At 46.2% G+C, this 19,453-nt stretch overlaps 1 protein-coding gene across 1 annotated transcript in view; it reads left to right on the plus strand.

The window, feature by feature from the left end:
• SLC1A2 (solute carrier family 1 member 2) overlaps nt 1-19,053 on the plus strand; it is a 162,836-nt gene extending 143,783 nt beyond the window's left edge. Inside the window, exons 10-11 of the mRNA XM_053689327.1 lie at nt 17,361-17,495; nt 18,786-19,053. Of these exons, the coding sequence (XP_053545302.1) occupies nt 17,361-17,495; nt 18,786-19,053 (403 nt within the window). The remainder of the gene's footprint in view (nt 1-17,360; nt 17,496-18,785) is intronic.
• The last annotated feature ends 400 nt before the right edge of the window (nt 19,054-19,453 follow it).

Here is a 19,453-nt window from a genome sequence, read left to right on the forward strand (position 1 = left end):
CACCAGTCTGATGTGGCTGCCATAAGGTGTATATTAGCCTCTGGAGTAGTCAAGGGATCAAGACATCTATAAATTTCCAGATGTGAATACTGACCTGAAATTCTAAAGCTGTGGTCAAATATTGTCCTATAAATGCTACATGTGCTAGAGACACACAAATGCTGATGGTGCCTGTGTAGTAGACATGTTAGAGGTCAGGACATTAGGGTTAATAACCAGTGATGCGCAAAAAGAGAGAACTGTAATGTTGGTGTTAGGAACCAGGTTATAAGTGACTTTAAACAAATGAGCAGAGCTCACAAGGCTTTGCTATATGCATAAAACACACTAATGTGATGGTTACTCTAAAGCAGGGTTCTTCAAACTTTTTTTCCCCCAAGGCCCAGGGCCCTGATACCACATACCTTTGCAACCCTTTTTTTATGCTTGGTCTGAAAATTTCTGAAGTAATATACAAGATTGTTGCAATTTTTGGCAAAGTGACTAAAATGTGTGTGTACTTTATACCTGATTGTAGTCAAATTTGAAAGTGTTGTAAAAGGTAATAGCACACAAACACACTCTCTCATATAAAACACCACACGCTCATACAACACACACACACTCTCATACAAAACACACACACTCTCATACAACACACCATACCACATACCCTCTTATATAAAACACACACAACACACACCACCACTTACACTCATACAATACACACACACGCTCATACAATACACACACACGCTCATACAACACACATACACTCTCATACAACACACACACACACTCTCATACAACACACACACTCTCATACAACACACACTACCACATACACTTTTATATAAAACACACACAATACACACCACCACATACACTCTCATATAAAACACCACACACTCATACAATACAAACACTCTCATAACACACACACACTCATACAACACACACTCATACAACACACACACACACTCTGATACAACACACACTCATATAAAACACACACAATACACACCACCACATACACTCATATAAAAACACCACACGCTCATACAACACACACACTCTCATACAACACACATTACCACATACACTCTCATATAAAACACACACAACACACACCACCATATACACTCTCATATAAAACACCACACGCTCATGCAACACACACACACACACACACTCTCATACAACACACATTACCACATACACTCTCATATAAAACACACACCACCATATACACTCTCATATAAAACAACACACACACACTCTCATACAACACACACACTCTCATACAACACACACACACACACTCTCATACAACACACACACACACACACTCTCATACAACACACACACACACACACACACTCTCATACAACACACACACACACACACTCTCATACAACACACACACACAACACACACACACACTCTCATACAACACACACACACTAGTCGCAACCTAGTAAACATGGTGTTACAACTCAGCAATGGGTCCCGACCTGTGGTTTGAAGAACTATGCTCTAAAGGGAAATAGAGGCTGTACTGACCCTATTCAAGTCACAATTACCCAGATTAAACCTCTATGTTTTGCCCTGGTTTTAGCTGCTTTTGTTCGCTGCTGTTTAGGATTTTTTTTTAATGTGAAACACTTTGGTCTATATGGACATTAAAGGGACACTGAAACCAATTTTTTTCTTCTTTCATGATTCAGATAGAGCAGCAATTTTAAGCAACTGTCTAATTTACTCCTATTATCATTTTTTCTTCGTTGTCTTGGTATCTTTATTTGAGTAAGCAGGAATGAAAGCTTTGAAATCGGCCCATTTTTAAGTTTAACACTTGGGTTGCACTTGCTGATTGGATGGCTAAATCTAGCCACCAATCAGCAAGTGCTATCTAGGGTCTGAACCAAAAATGTGCCTGCTCCAAAGCTTTCATTCCTGCTTTTTCAAATAAAAACAACAAGACAACGAAGAAAAATTGATAATTGGAGTAAATTCAAAAGCTGCTTAAAATTACTGCTCTATCTGAATCATAAAAGAACAAAAATTGGGTTTAGTGTCCCTTTAACCCCTTAATGACCACAACACTTTTCAATTTTCTGTCCGTTTGGGACCAAGGCTATTTTTACATTTTTGTGGTGTTTGTGTAATTTTCCTCTTACTCATTTACTGTACCCACACATATTATATACCATCTCGCCATTAAATGGACTTTCTAAAGATACCATTATTTTCATCATATCTTATAATTTACCATAAAACCAAATTTAAATATGAGGGGAAAAAAAACACTTTTTATAATTTTGACCCCCAAAATCTGTTACACATCTACAACCACCAAAAAACACCCATGCTAAATAGTTTCTAAAGTTTAGAAATATCCAATGTTTACATGTTCTTTGCTTTTTTTGCAAGTTATAGGGCAATAAGTACAAGTAGCACTTTGCTATTTCCATACAACTTCTTTTCAAAATGAGCGCTAGTTACATTGGAACACTGATATCTGTCAGGAATCCCTGAATATCCCTTGACATGTATATATTTTTTTAGAAGACAACCCAAAGTATTGATCTAGGCCCATTTTGTTATATTTCATGCCACCATTTCACCGCCAAATGCAATCAAATAAAAAAAATTGTTCACTTTTTCACAATTTTTTTCACAAACTTTAGGTTTCTCACTGAAATTATTTACAAACAACTTGTGCAATTATGGCATAAATGGTTGTAAATTCTTCTCTGTGATCCCCTTTGTTAAAAAATAGCAGACATATATGGCTTTGGCGTTGCTTTTTGGTAATTAGAAGGCTGCTAAATGCCACTGCGCACCACACGTGTATTATGCCCAGCAGTGAAGGGGTTAATTAGGGAGCATGTAGGGAGCTTCTAGGGTTAATTTTAGCTTTCGTGTAGTAGACAACCCCAAGTATTGATCTAGGCCCATTTTGGTATATTTCATGCCACCATTTCACAGCCAAATGAAATCAAATTAAAAAAAACGTTAAATTTTTCACAATTTTAGGTTTCTCACTGAAATTATTTACAAACAGCTTGTGCAATTATGGCACAAATGGTTGTAAATGCTTCTCTGGGATCCCCTTTGTTCAGAAATAGCAGACATATATGGCTTTGGTGTTGGTAATTTTGGTAATTAGAAGGCCGCTAAATGCCGCTGCGCATCACACATGCATTATGTCTAGCAGTGAAGGGGTTAATTAGGTAGCTTGTAGGGATCTTGCAGGGATAAAGGGTTAATTTTATCTTTAGTGTAGAGATCAGCCTCCCACCTGACACATCACACCCCCTGATCCCTCCCAAACAGCTCTCTTCCCTCCCCCACCCCACAATTGTCCCTGCATCTTAAGTACTGGCAGAAAGTCTGCCAGTACTAAAATAAAAGGTGTCTTAATTATTTTTTAGCATATTTACATATGCTGCTGTGTAGGATCACCCCTTAGCCCCCAACCTCCCTGATCCCCCCCCCCAAACAGCTCTCTAACCCTCCCCCTCTACCTTATTGGGAGCCATCTTGCATACTGACAGCTGTCTGACAGTACCCAGTTTACAAAAAAAAATGATTATTTTTTTTCTGTAGTGTAGCGTCCCACACATCTTAAAGATCCCCCCCCAGATCCCTTAGATCCTTTTTATATCCATTCCCTCCCCCCTCTCTCCCACTTTTCTCAAAACATTTTTCTTTAGTGTAGTGGTTCCCACCCACTCCTGCCCCCGCCCTCCGTGTGCGCCCCTGGCTACCCCGCCCACGATCCTGCCCCCTCTTCCACATAGAAGCCATCGATGGCGGCCATCGATGTCCGATGCAGAGAGAGCCACAGAGTGATTCTCTCTGCATTGGATGACCAAGTGTGGTAATTGCAGGATGCCTCGATTTCAAGACATTACTGCAATAACCCCAAAGCGGCTGGAAGTGATCAGGACGTGCAGGTCGTCGGCCATTAAGGGGTTAATTATCAGAGATTAACAGAAGCAAAAAAGCAGTATGAAGCACACAAATAGATAACCCTGAAGGAGAGAAGAAAGGCACAATGTATCACTAATTTACCCATAAAAGGTAAACAGTAAACATCTACATAATAAAGTGTTTAAGCGCTGAAAAAACTGTAAAAACAGTAAAAAGGCTTACATAGCATATGACACAGCACTTAAAGGGTTAAATAAAATTTGTACCATAACTTTGAAGCCAAACTTTGATGATCAGAGTTCCTACACCAGTGCTGATCATTGCGCGATCAGTGAGCTCTAAAAACTAAAACCCCAAAGGTAACCAACAGAAATTTAGCACAGATGGCTGCTTGAGATCAAGTTCCATTTGCTAGGTTTCATCTTTGGGTCTTTCAGTTGCAGGTGATGCATTAATGGGATGGGGACCTCAATGATCTGCCTCAGAGGATTGATAGATCACAAGACAAGTCAAACCTTGAATTTATGGCAGACTCACCAGTCCTTGGTTCAGGGAGCTGCTTTTTTTTTCGTCCAGTGTGGGTTGTAAATTTCACAGATGCCAGCCTGCTAGGTTGGGGTGCAATAGGGGGGTCTCAGAGTGCAGGTTGTGTGGTCTCCTCGGGAGGCATAGTTACCAATACATGTTCTGCAGTCTTCTAGGCTCTCCAGAGTTTGCCTCACCTCAGTCACAAATCTTTTCTGAGATTCTAGTCAAACAGTGTCACGGCAGTTTCTTATGTCAATCATCAGGGAGCAGCTCGCAGTTCTTAGCAATGAGGGTTGTGTCCTTCATCAGTTGTGCAGAACACATTGCTGGATTTCTGCTATCCTCATTCCAGGTGTGGACTATTGGGAAGCAGATTTTCTAAGTTGCCAGTCTCTTCATCCAAAGGAATGGTCTCTGAATCAGGAAGTTTTAGACCACATTGTAAGGCATTGGGGACAGTAGATATCATGGTCTTCCACTTGAATCACAAACTGTCTCAGTATTTTTCCAGGTCTTGTGACCCTCTGGCAAGTCTGATAGATGCCCTAGTGCGTCCCTTTCTCATTCAACCTGATTTACATGTTTCCTCCATTTGTGATGCTATCCAGGACCAGGGTGATAGCCAGAATTAAGCAGGAACAAACCTCAGCAATTCTGATTGCTCCTACATGGCATTGCAGGATTTGGCTTGCAGATCTGGTGCAGATGTCCTCATGCTCGCCTTGGAGACTTCCTCTAAGTAGAGATCTTCTCTTTCAAGGCCCTTTCTTTTATCAAGATCTCAAAACTCTGAATTTGACCGCATGGCAATTTAATTCTTAGGAGTAGATTTATCAATGTGCGGGCGGACATGATCCGCTGTAGCATATGCTGTCGTCATTTATAATTTGTTACAGAAGCATTAGTTATTTTGTTGTGAAGAGCTTATTTCCCAGCAGCAATGCCTGAACCAGCAAGCCAGCGCCTAAGAAGGGCTCCAAGAAAACCGTAACAAGTATCATTTCATAAAGAGTTAACTCTTTTTTTTCAGCTTTTAGAAACTATTGCCTAAATACACATTTTTGCTGGCCTCAGCTCTAAGTTTAGGGATAACCAATCCCATTGTCTAATCACCTCTGGAGCCAGACTGCTAATTGATAAGATGAACTTGTAAACTTGTTATCTTAAGTACTGTAATCCTATTGTGGCCTGTCAAAGGACAGTGCTCTCTATCTAAATGTGTGATGGGGGATTTTGTGCTTCCCCCCCCTCTCCCCCTGGGAGTGCCCTGTGTGCATGTAACCTTAATAAAAAGCAGGCTGGGCATCCCAGTGCTGAGTTCTTGTTTGACCCTCAATCGCAGCGTTGACTCGTTTTTGTGGGCAGAAGGGTATCCTAGCTGTACTACAGCTAAGGGAGATTATTCTATATTTGCGAGACTCATATAGAATACTATGGAAAGCAGCTTCTCCCCTCTTTAGCAATAGGGATCCAGGCTACTAAGCGGTCCATCTCTCAGCGAGACTAAGGGTAACCGTAACATTTGGCGGCAGCGGCGGGATTTTCCTGGATTTCCTAGGAGAGGTACAGAACGGATGGAGAGCGCTTACGAAAAATTGAAGCGTACAACCCTAAAGGATTTACTTGAAAGCAGAGGGGGGTACGCCAGCAACCGGCCGAGGAGAGAGCTGATCGCAGAATTGAACGAACTGGATCAGAGCTTCACAATGGCGGAAACACCGACCACGATTAGTGACGAAAAAACCAGGATTGTTCGGGAAAGGCTCTCATTATACGGGCCGAACCCCTCAATGGAATTGGTACAGCAGTTGATGGCGGAGGCGGACGAGGATATACGAGAGACTCGAGCCCACAAACTCAACCTAGCGAACGCACACCGCAATGCTGTAGCCCCGCAGGTAATCATCCCTGTCGAAAATGCTGGGAGGCCCAAGATACCCTATACGGCATTTCGACCCTTTCTAGAGAGCGAGACAGGGATTGATGAATATTTGGCGGACTTCGAAAGGCAATGTGCCCTGCACCAGATTCCCAACAGAGAGTGGCCCACGATATTGTCTGGGAAACTATCCGGGCGAGCCCTGGAAGCCTTTCGTACTCTGGGTGCTAAGGAAGTGACACAGTATGAGCTAGTTAAGGAGACACTGTTGCGACGGTACGCTGTAACTCCGGACACGTATCGCCGACAGTTTCGGGGCACGGAAAAGAAGCCTAACGATACCCATATGGAATGGGCGCACCGAATGCGGAGAGCGGCAAATCACTGGCTGAGCGGAAGTAAAGCGGTGACTGGGGAGGAAATTTTACAATTGTTTCTCTTAGAACATTTTTATAATGGCATGGAACAGCAAGGGAAGGAATGGCTGCGAGACAGGCGGCCTTCTACCTTAGAAGAAGCAGCCAAATTGGCCGATGAACATTATGACTCCCGTCTTCACGAACCCATGAACTACCGAGCTCCAGCACGGGTCGAACCCAGAGAGGTTTACCGTGCACCCCCTCGTGCTGAATTCCGAGCCCCGGTGCCCACAGGGCCCGTCCGACACTCAGGACCACCCAATAACAGCTCTGAGCGTCACAGACCGACTTGCCACCGATGCAAGCAACCAGGGCATTTCATGGCTAGCTGCCCCCTTAATACGCACCAGACACCCAGGAATTACAATTACCCCTCTGGGTCCTATCGTCCGGCCCGGGCCCTCTGTGTTAACCAAGAGGCCCCTATGGAGGGATATGTGGGGCCGCTTCACGAGGCAGACCCTGTATATGCTGCCTCAGATAACCGCCAGCACCATCGGCAGAGGGTATGGCTCGAGGGGCGATCTACCGAGGGATTGCGAGACACAGGGGCTACTATCACGCTGGTACAGAGTCATTTGGTGCCAGAGCACAAGCGATCCGGACAGACTGTGGCCGTTAGAGTGGCGGGGGGGGATGTGTACAAAATTCCAACAGCTAAAGTGCATCTTGATTGGGGAGCGGGAAAGGGGGCTGTGAACGTGGGCCTAATGGATAATTTACCTGCCGAAGTACTACTGGGCAACGATTTGGGCCCCATGACTTCTGCCTATGCTCCAGTATGAAACAACGAGGCGGACCCAGTGACTACACGGGCCCAAGCCCGGACGGAGCGAGAGCTCTCACCAGTGCGGGAGACACAGGTAAGACCTACCCCGACCTTGCCTGACAGGTTAGGCCCCATACCCTGGGACACCCCAGATGCTTTCGAGGCAGAGTCTAAGACTGACCCGACCTTACAAAAGTACCGGGAACGAGCAGAGACCGGAGGGGGCGGGGCAGATAACGAAACATTCTTATGGGAAAAAGGGAAACTATACCGCTGGACAGAGAAAAGGGGACAGCGTAGGCGACAGCTGGTAGTGCCCCACAAATACCGTCAAGAAATCCTCAAAATAGGCCACGACATCCCCTTAGCAGGCCACCTAGCCGTTACCCGTACCCTACACCGCATTACTCACACGTTCTTTTGGCCAGGGGTGCACGCTGACGTTAGAACTTACTGTAACACCTGCGATGTGTGTCAACGAGTAGGAAGGCGAGGCGATCACCCTAAAGCCCAGCTAGTAAATATGCCCATTGTAGAGGAACCCTTCAGCCGGGTTGCTATTGACCTAGTGGGACCACTGGCTACCCCTAGTCCCTCCGGTAAGCGCTACATTCTTACCGTAGTGGACTACGCTACCAGGTACCCAGAGGCTGTCGCCCTATCCAACATACAAGCGGATACGGTAGCGAATGCACTAGTACAGGTGTTCTGCCGGGTAGGATTTCCAAAAGAAATCCTATCCGACCGAGGCACCCAATTTACGGCTGAATTAACCCAACAACTCTGGCAGGTTTGCAAAATTAAGTCCCTCCTGAGCTCCCCATACCACCCCCAGACGAACGGGCTGTGTGAGAGGTTCAATGGGACCCTCAAGCAAATGCTCAAGACGTTCACTCAGGAATACCGAGACTGGGAACGCTTCCTGCCGCACCTCCTATTTGCTTATCGGGAGGTGCCCCAGGAAACGACAGGGTTCTCTCCCTTCGAGTTGCTCTACGGAAGAAAGGTACGGGGACCCCTAAACCTGATCCGGGAGCACTGGGAGGGAGAGATGGAGGCTGACGGTGTCCCCATTGTGCCATACGTGCTGGAACTCAGGGACCGAATGGAGCAATTAGCCAAATCCGTGCGGGCTAATCTCCAGTTGGCCCAGAGAAGACAAAGTATGGTACGATCGGGGGGCCCGAAAGAGAATCTTCACCATAGGACAAAAGGTGTTAGTACTTAAGCCGGTGAAGACAGACAAATTGCAGGCGTCCTGGCAGGGTCCCTACCAGATCGTAGAGAAAAGGGGAGACACCACTTATGTGATAGCTAGCTGCCATGACAACAATCTTAGAAAGACATTCCATGTAAACATGCTCAAGGAATATTTTGAGCGACCAGAGAACGTGACGGCCGTATGTTGTTCCCCTCAGGAAGACCCCGACAGTTTACCCATTCCAGACCTATTAGAAAAGAGTCTCCCCACAGGTATAGTGGCGCAGGTTCAGATAGGGGACCGACTTAGCCCCACTGAAAGGGAGCAGCTCAACCAACTCCTCCAGTCCAAACACCTCACCTTCTCCCCGAAGCCAGGGTACACTACTTTAACCACCCACCAGGTAGATACTCCGGGACAAGCTCCCTTGCGCCAGGCTCCGTACCGAATCCCCGAAGCAGTTAGGACAGGAATGAAGAAGGAGATCGATGAGATGCTCCAGCTCAGGGTAATTGAGCCCTCCGATAGTCCATGGGCCTCCCCAGTTGTCTTGGTGCCCAAGAAAGATGGGACCACCCGGTTCTGTGTAGACTATCGGAGGCTCAATGAAAATACTGTGACGGACGCTTACCCTATGCCCAGGGTAGACGAGCTACTCGATCGTATAGCCAGGGGAAATTACCTGACCACTATTGACCTCTGCAAAGGTTACTGGCAGATTACCCTGGCCCCGGAGGCTATCCCCAAGTCGGCATTCGTCACCCCATTCGGCTTATATCAGTTTAGGGTAATGCCGTTTGGGATGAAGAATGCCCCAGCTACATTCCAGCGCTTGGTGGATAGGCTCCTGGATGGCTTCCAGAGTTTTGCTTGCGCCTACCTGGACGACATAGCGATCCACAGTGAGTCCTGGGAGGACCACTTAGCTCATGTGGGAATGGTTCTGGATCAGATCCGGGCTGCTGGCCTGACTCTGAAGCCAGAAAAATGCCACTTTGGGATGGCCGAGGTACAGTACCTGGGTCACCGGGTGGGGTGTGGAAAGCAGCGACCAGAGCCGGCCAAAATAGAAGCTGTCGCCAATTGGCCCACCCCCATCACTAAGACTCAGGTCCTAGCCTTCCTGGGCACGGCAGGGTACTATAGACGGTTCGTACCAGACTACAGCACACTTGCCAAACCCCTGACTGACTTGACCAAGAAGAACTTACCTCGACAGGTCCTGTGGTCTCCCCACTGTGAAACGGCTTTCCTGGCTCTCAAAAATGCTCTAATTAACGCTCCTGTCTTGGCGGCCCCAGCCCTTAACAAACGTTTTATCGTCCATACAGACGCTTCCATGTTCGGGCTGGGAGCTGTCCTTAGCCAAGTAGGCGAAGATGGAGGGGAGCATCCAGTTGCCTACATCAGCCGGAAGCTCCTGCCCCGCGAAGTCAGCTATGCAGCGGTCGAAAAGGAGTGTTTGGCTTTGGTGTGGGCATTAAAGAAATTGACTCCCTATTTATATGGTCAGGAGTTCACTCTGGTCACCGACCATAACCCGTTGGTGTGGCTGAACCGGGTCTCTGGAGATAACGGCAGGCTATTACGTTGGAGCTTATCGTTGCAACCCTTCAATTTCACCATTACTTACAGACCTGGGAAACAGAATGGCAACGCCGACGGGTTGTCCAGACAAACAGACCTCAGCCCCGCATAACCAGCGGTCTGGACAGCCTTAGTCTGCCCCGAAAAGGGGTCAGACCGTGTCTGCCAGAGTGTTCCACAGAAAGGGAGCACTGTTACAGAAGCATTAGTTATTTTGTTGTGAAGAGCTTATTTCCCAGCAGCAATGCCTGAACCAGCAAGCCAGCGCCTAAGAAGGGCTCCAAGAAAACCGTAACAAGTATCATTTCATAAAGAGTTAACTCTTTTTTTTCAGCTTTTAGAAACTATTGCCTAAATACACATTTTTGCTGGCCTCAGCTCTAAGTTTAGGGATAACCAATCCCATTGTCTAATCACCTCTGGAGCCAGACTGCTAATTGATAAGATGAACTTGTAAACTTGTTATCTTAAGTACTGTAATCCTATTGTGGCCTGTCAAAGGACAGTGCTCTCTATCTAAATGTGTGATGGGGGATTTTGTGCTTCCCCCCCCTCTCCCCCTGGGAGTGCCCTGTGTGCATGTAACCTTAATAAAAAGCAGGCTGGGCATCCCAGTGCTGAGTTCTTGTTTGACCCTCAATCGCAGCGTTGACTCGTTTTTGTGGGCAGAAGGGTATCCTAGCTGTACTACAGCTAAGGGAGATTATTCTATATTTGCGAGACTCATATAGAATACTATGGAAAGCAGCTTCTCCCCTCTTTAGCAATAGGGATCCAGGCTACTAAGCGGTCCATCTCTCAGCGAGACTAAGGGTAACCGTAACATAATTGCACAAGCATTTCTAGTGAAATGCTTGTGCAATGCTGCCCCTGCACATTCGTGGCCAATGCTTGTGCAATGCCGCCCCTGCACATTCGCTAGCAGGGGGTGTCAATCAACCCAATCGTATCCAATTGGGCTGATTGCTGTCCTCCACCTCAGAAGTAGAAAACCAATTACCAGACGTATTTATCATAAGGTCTGGAAACATATTTTGTTTGTTGTTCTTGTAAAGGTTATTTTTGGAATTCTTTTACAATGCCTGGAGTTCTTGAGTTCTTGCAGGAAGGTTTAGATAAAGGTTTATCAGCCAGTTCTCTGAAGGGTACGATTTCAGCTTTCAGGCCTTTATTCGGGCTCTAATGAGGATACAATTAGTTCAGTTTTAACTCCTTGGAATCTGAATCTGGTTTTGAGGGTAATTTAAACTTCTCCTTTTGAGCCAATGCATGGTTTGGAGCATCAGCTTTTATTTTCGAAGATACTTTTTCTTTCTTCTAGCTATTTCTTTAGCTAGAAGGGTCTCAGAGCTTTCAGCTTTGTCGTGCAAACCTTCCTTTCTAATTTGATTTTCAGCATGATAAGACTGTTCTTCACACTAGCAATTCTTTTCTTCCTGAAGTGGTATTTATTTGGAAATTGTGGTTAATTTTTTGTCCAGCTCCTACAAATTTCAAGGAGTGTCTTCTTCACAACTTGGATGTTAAAGAGCTCTTAAATATTATGTGGAAGCCACAAAATATTTCAGGCTTTCTTCTTCTCTTTTTTTGTTAATTTTTCTGAGCCTTACAAAGGTCAGAAAGCTACAGCTGTTACTTTGCTTCTTCTTGGGCCTTTTGTAATGAGGCTTCTAATGATCAGATTTCTAAGGCAGCTACTTTGCATATTTGCATATTTTTTTAATAACTTTTGATGTGTATGCTTCTTCTGAGGCTGCCTTTGGCAGAAACAATTTTCAAGCCATAGTGGCGGAATAGTTATGTTCTTCCTTCACTGTTTGTCCCTCCTATTCAAGGTGGTATCTTGGACTCCATGACTTGGGCGTTGTTTCTCACACTCAATATCTCATTGACCCTCACCATGTGATCGAAAAAAAGAATATGTTACAAACTGCAAATGTTACGGTTGCCTCCAGGCTGGCTGGAAGTTGGACCGTAGAAAAGGATGCTCCTAGCGCTCACCAAAGGAGCAGCAGCACCGTAGACACTATAACTGCTAGCCACCATAAGTAACGCAGACTCTACGAACCACCGCTGCTGGGCTGGTATCTCGCCGTCTGCTCTGCGCCCTGGACCTACGACCAGGCTCCAGTAGGTGAACCCAGGAACAAGAGCTCTTACAGGAGCTCAGTAGCTAAGGGAGTATATAGAGCATAGCTATTTATTTATTTATTTATAAAATATTTTACCAGGAAGGATACATTGAGATTTCTCTCGTTTTCAAGTATGTCCTGGGATCACAAAACATTGCATTGATACAATAGGGTACAATAAAATACAAAAACAATAATAAAAATACACATTATATGCAAACATTTAACATAGAGCAGGTATGAAATATTTAATCAACCATGACAGGAGCATTCTATTTTGAGATATGTATAGAGGGATCTCTTAAAGGATTTTAGGCTTGGGGAAGTTTTTAAAGTGTGAGGGAGGTCATTCCATAATCCCTGTAGTGATGATAGCTGTACCCTACAAACATGAGTCAAAGCTGCAAGTTAGAGGGTCAACATAGGTCTCATGTGCTGGAGCACACAGCCTGCTTTTTATTGAGGTTACATGCAAACAGGACACTCTCAGGGGGAGGCATAAAATCCCCCATCACACATTTGATATTAGATAGAGAGACACTCCCTTTGACAGGCCACAACATTACTTCAGCAGATAACATTTTACACACAATAAAACAATGCAGTCCACCTTATCACTACTAGCAGTCTGATTAGACAATGGGAAAGTTTATCACTAAACTTAATTAGAGCTGATCCCAGCAAACTTGTATTTAGAATGCTTCTTGAAGCTGAACAAAGTTATCTCTTTAGTTCTGACCGAAGGGTCTGTCACATAGCACTTAATGGCACACAATGAAAACCAATGCCTCTGTAACAGTGCTCCCCCTCTGTGGAACACTCTGCCTGTGTGGCACCTGGTTCAGCAAGTCTCATTCACTGAACCAAGTGGGAGAAAGCCAGGGACAAGCTATTTTACAGGTCTGGGGACATAGTCTTAAAGGGGCATTGTTCACCAAAGTCACAATATGTCCCCAGACGGTTCTTAAAGGGCCATACACACCCAATAAAAGTTAATAGGTTTTCAGGGGCACAATCTTCCAGGGGCCATAGTCATGTGGAAGTAGGCTGGCAAATAGGCTTCTCCAAAATCCAGGGAAGCAGGGCAATTTTCCATTTAAAGGGCCAGTTACAAATAGCAGTTTGTAACATATCTCCCCTTTTGGAGGGAGACTAACCAGGCACCTGACCTTCTGTCGGTCAGTGCCTAAGTTAGTCTCGCAACCCACCCACAAATAAACATTAGCAGCAAAGTAGCCCCCCCACAATAAGTAGTACTGGCCTGTAGGTTCCAGGTTGTAGGATGAAAGTGTAGCATCCTCGGCCTTCCTGGCGCAGCTGGGCAAATAGCTGGTGGTACTTGGGGGGCAGAGGCCAGCGGCACTCTGCCCTGGTGCCAGCGCTTCTGCTGGGGTGAGGGGTTTGCAGGCCAGTCCTGTAACAAGGGGGTCTGTAGGGCAGAGGCCAGCAGCGCTCTGTCCTGATGCCAGCTCTTCTGCTGGGGGAATTGGGGCATAGTCCTGCCCGGTGGAAAAGGGAACGTGGGGGTCAGTGGGGGTTAACATCTCCACTGTTAACACTGGGCCCAAGTTAGGAGTTAGCTGGGGAGGGGGAGATTGGCTTAAATCCTCCTCCTGATACTCCGGTGGCCGTTGGGAAGGGAGGTCGATGCTCTCCGCTTCCTGTGGAACATGCTGCGGCTGGGGAGAGAGACCGGTTGTCTCCTCTCCCTGGAAGGCACACTCTGGCTGGGGAGGGGGGTCGATGCTCTCCCCTCCCTGTAGCTGGGTCTGTCGCTGGGGATCTGGGCCGCCTGCCCAGCATCCCTGTAGGGCCGGTAGAGAGACTGTGGTCCCATCTCCACCTGCCTGCTGGGGGTCCTCCCAGGACCAGTCTATGAGGCCTGCTGCCTCTGCTATCTCTGGCTGTGGAAGGAGACTGGTTGTCTCTTCCCTCTGCACGATATACTGCCGCTCGGGAGGGAGGTCGCTGCTCTCCTCTCCCTGTAACTCCGGCTGCCGCTGGGGAGGGAGGTCGTTGCTCTCCGCTCCCTGTGACTCACTTTCTCGCTGGAGACCAGGTGTCCAGACCCTCAAACTCCACAGTTGGCGCTCAAAGGCTCGTGCCGCTTCGTTCTCAGTAGCCAATTTTCGGATGATTCGACTGACTACCTCCTGCGCAGGGTCTCGACCATATCGGACTAGCCGCCTCTTTACCTCTGGAATGAAATCAGCGCCCTCATAGCGACGGATCAGGTTGAGGTGCTCCTCACAGGGTTCTGACCAGTGTCTTGTCAGCTCCATGCTGCTGTAGGTAGGGACGCTGCGCAGTGGCTAGCGTTGCCCTCAATACTCTCCTACGATACCAGTGCTGTTGGGGTGCTGCTCCTTGCGCTAGGACGCTATCCCACCGCTGCCGCCAAATGTTACGGTTGCCTCCAGGCTGGCTGGAAGTTGGACCGTAGAAAAGGATGCTCCTAGCGCTCACCAAAGGAGCAGCAGCACCGTAGACACTATAACTGCTGCGTAGCCACCATAAGTAACGCAGACTCTACGAACCACCGCTGCTGGGCTGGTATCTCGCCGTCTGCTCTGCGCCCTGGACCTACGACCAGGCTCCAGTAGGTGAACCCAGGAACAAGAGCTCTTACAGGAGCTCAGTAGCTAAGGGAGTATATAGAGCATAGCAATCCCTGTAGTGATGATAGCTGTACCCTACAAACATGAGTCAAAGCTGCAAGTTAGAGGGTCAGAAATAGGTCTGATGTGCTGGAGCGCACAGCCTGCTTTTTATTGAGGTTACATGCAAACAGGACACTCTCAGGGGGAGGCATAAAATCCCCCATCACACATTTGATATTAGATAGAGAGACACTCCCTTTGACAGGCCACAACATTACTTCAGCAGATAACATTACACACAATAAAACAATGCAGTCCACCTTATCACTACTAGCAGTCTGATTAGACAATGGGAATGTTTTTCACTAAACTTAATTAGAGCTGATCCCAGCAAACTTGTATTTAGAATGCTTCTTGAAGCTGAACAAAGTTATCTCTTTAGTTCTGACCGAAGGGTCTGTCACATAGCACTTAATGGCACACAATGAAAACCAATGCCTCTGTAACAGTGCTCCCCCTCTGTGGAACACTCTGCCTGTGTGGCACCTGGCTCAGCAAGTCCCATTCACTGAACCAAGTGGGAGAAAGCCAGGGACAAGCTATTTTACAGGTCTGGGGACATAGTCTTAAAGGGGCATTGTTCACCAAAGTCACAATATGTCCCCAGACGGTTCTTAAAGGGCCATACACACCCAATAAAAGTTAATAGGTTTTCAGGGGCACAATCTTCCAGGGGCCATAGTCATGTGGAAGGAGGCTGGCAAATAGGCTTCTCCAAAATCCAGGGAAGCAGGGCAATTTTCCATTTAAAGGGCCAGTTACAAATAGCAGTTTGTAACAGAATATTTATGCTTACCTGATAAATTTCTTTCATGATGGTGAGAGTCCATGTGCCCCGCCCTTTCTTTTTATTCAGGTGGCAGCAGTACTTGCTTTGCACTTCTTTTCCCAGCTTTCTTTACTGCTTTTCTTTTTTCTTCATCTACTTGGCTATAGCTATGACTCTGTAAAAGGATATACCCTAGCCGAACACCCAATAATCTAAAGACTACAACCTAGCCGAGCATCCAATAGTACTAAAAGGGTACACTATAGCCGTGCACTTAATAGTCTAAAAGGCTGCACCCTAGCCAAGCAGCCTATAGCCCTAAAAGGCTACACCCTAGCCGGACACTCCATAATCTTAATGGCTACACCCTAGCCAGGCAGCTTATATTCCTAAAAGGCTACCCCCTAGCTGGACACTCCATAGTCTTAAAGGCTACACCTTAGCCAGGCAGCCTATAGTCATAAATGGCAACATCCTAGCAGGGTACCCTATAGTTTAAAAGGCTACACTCTAACCCGGCCTCCAATATGGATGTTCTATGGGCAGGGGTTTGGAGTTGCAGGTGTTCCGTGGGTGGGCACAGGTTTGGTGGAGGTGCATTTATGGTTATTGTATGGAGTCAATATATTTAAGGGAAAGGAGGAATTTAAGGGCTTGGTGACCCAAATATTGAATTAGACATTAAATTAAGTGAATATATTTATTTAAAAACCACAACACTTTATTTAACATTTATGCTCAAAAGACAAAACAATACATGAACTTATAGTGGAGACTGTAAATGTGTGGGTATATCACTTCCACTACATATCATAGTTCCATTAGTACACCCAACACAAATTAAAAACAGACAGACAATTTAAAATAAGGGCTATGAGGCTAATTGTGAACACACAGGCCTCTATTTAGCAAAGTCTGTCGGACCTGATCCGACAGTGCGGATCAGGTCCGCCAGACCTCGCTGAATACGGAGAGCAATACGCTCTCCTTATTCAGCATTGCACCAGCAGCTCACAAGAGCTGCTGGTGCAACGCCGCCCCTTGCAGATCGGGTTGAATTGCGGCGATGTCTGTCCGCCTGATCAGAGCAGGCAGACAGGTTATGGAGCAGCAGTCTTTTGACCGCTGCTTCATAACTGGTGTTTCTGGCGAGCCTGCAGGCTGCAGGGGAGATGCAGTTGCAGCTGTTGTAAAGGGCAGAGTCAGAAAGTCTCGATGTGGTTAGACAGTTGTGGGAGGTGGTCTGCCTAAAAGGACAAAGGCAGAGAGTAGTCATTATTATTACTTTTTTTAGCCTCCTCTTCACCCAGTGGGGGCATAATATACCCCCCTTCCCCCTCTAGAACTGCCTCTGGTAACTTTACCCTCACATGTCACCTTTCTGCTCAATGTTTCTGCTAGATAGTAAATTATAATGTGTATAGCTCCCTGGCACTGCCAGCCTCTGGGCTGTGTAAGGCATGTAAGCTTCATCCTCTTTTTCTGCTTTACTTCTAAGCTTGACAGCCACCTTGGCTAGCGTAGGAGCAGCCAGCATCCCCAGCGCAGGGCTGGTCACCATGCTTCTAATCCTGACTGCTGTAGGATTACCAACCCAAGACATCAGCCTTCTTGTTGCAGTGGATTGGCTCTTGTAAGTAACCTACCTATGTCACACTATATAATTTTTGCTTTGTTTATTTTATCCAAGTTTTGTATTTGTGCCCAGTCTCCTTATCCAGTCATTCATGACAGTGCGTAGATCCCCCCCCCCCCCATACAGGGCATGCAACCATTCCTGATAGTAAGGAGATCTCCCGTGCAGTGCATGCCACTATTCTTGATAGTGAGTAGATCACTCATAGAGGGCATGTATAGCCATCCCTGATAGGGAGGAGATCCCCATACAAGGCATGTAGCTATACCTGATAGTGAGTAGATCCCCAAACAGGGCATTCAACCATTCTTGAATGTGAGTAGATCCCCATACAGGGAATGTAGCCATTCCTGCTAGTGAGTAGATCCCCCCCATACAATGCATGTAGCCATTGCTGCTAGTGAGTAGATCCACAAACAGGCCATTCAGCTATTCCTGATAGTGAGTAGATCTCCATACAGGGAATGTAGCCGTTCCTGAAAGTGAATAGACCCCCAAACAGGGCATTCAGCCATTCCTGATAGTGAGTAGATCCCCATACTGGGCATTCAGCCATTACTGATAGGAGATCCCCCATACTGGTCATGCAGCCATTCCTGATAGTGAGTAGATCCCCCCCATACAGGGCATGTAGCCATTCCTGATAGTGAGTAGATCCCCAAATAGGGTATTCAGCTATTCCTGATAGTGAGTAGATCCCCATACAGGGAATGTAGTCATTCCTGAAAGTGAATAGATCCCCAAACAGGGCATTCAGCCATTCCTGATAGTGAGTTGATCCCCCATACTGGGCATTCAGCCATTACTGATAGTGAGGAGATCCCCCATACTGGTCATGCAGCCATTCCTTATAGTGAGTAGATCCCCCATACAGGGCATGCAGCCATTCTTGATAGTGAGTAGATCCCCCCCCATACAGGGCATGTAGCCATTCCTGATAGTGAGTAGATCCCCAAACAGGGTATTAAGCTATTCCTGATAGTGAGTAGATCCCCATACAGGGAATGTAGTCATTCCTGAAAGTGAATAGATCCCCAAACAGGGCATTCAGCCATTCCTTATAGTGAGTTGATCCCCCATACTGGGCATTCAGCCATTACTGATAGTGAGGAGATCCCCTATACTGGTCATGCAGCCATTCCTGATAGTGAGTAGATCCCCCATACAGGGCATGCAGCCAATCCAGCCATTCCTGATAGTGGGTAAATCCCTATACAGGCACTCAGCCATTCCTGATAGTTCCCACCTTCCATAAAGCAATGAACCCTCTTTTATTTCTTTCCCTAGGGATCGGATGAGAACATCTGTGAACGTTGTGGGTGATTCATTTGGTGCTGGCATTGTCTACCATCTATCTAAAGCAGAGCTGGACGCTCTAGACAAGCTGCATGGACAACATGACATTGAGATGACCAAGACTCAGTCAATTTATGAAGACATGAAGAATCACAGAGAGAATAACTCCAACCAGTGCATTTATGCAGCTCACAATTCAGTGGCTGCAGATGACTGCAAGGTACCGTTCACCTTAATGGATATGGAGACTTGTATATAGAACGCTTGCACGCCCTTTGCATCTGCATGCACTGTATATTCAGCTTTTTTTTATCATTTATTTTGTAGTGTGGTCATAACAGCTCACCCCAATAAACTGACTGACATGGGGCCACTACCCCAATACGTCTACTAATTACACAGCTACAATGTATCATGGAATTGTGTAAGAACTGACAAGGCTTGGTCATTACTTTACCCAGAGGGGTCCTATATTCATTTAAGAGTTAAGAGGAAGTGCATGTTTGTGCACATCTAATAAGGAGCTCATAATGACGAAACCTGGAGCTGTATTGATGGCATTAATACCCTACAATGTTAAAGATTTTTTTCAGTGCAGAAACATTTTATTCATTTTTTATAACAAAAAAATAATACAAAATAAAATGCCTTATTTTGTC

Source organism: Bombina bombina, chromosome 7 (genome assembly GCF_027579735.1).
Source record: "Bombina bombina isolate aBomBom1 chromosome 7, aBomBom1.pri, whole genome shotgun sequence".
Taxonomy (NCBI): Eukaryota; Metazoa; Chordata; class Amphibia; order Anura; family Bombinatoridae; genus Bombina; species Bombina bombina.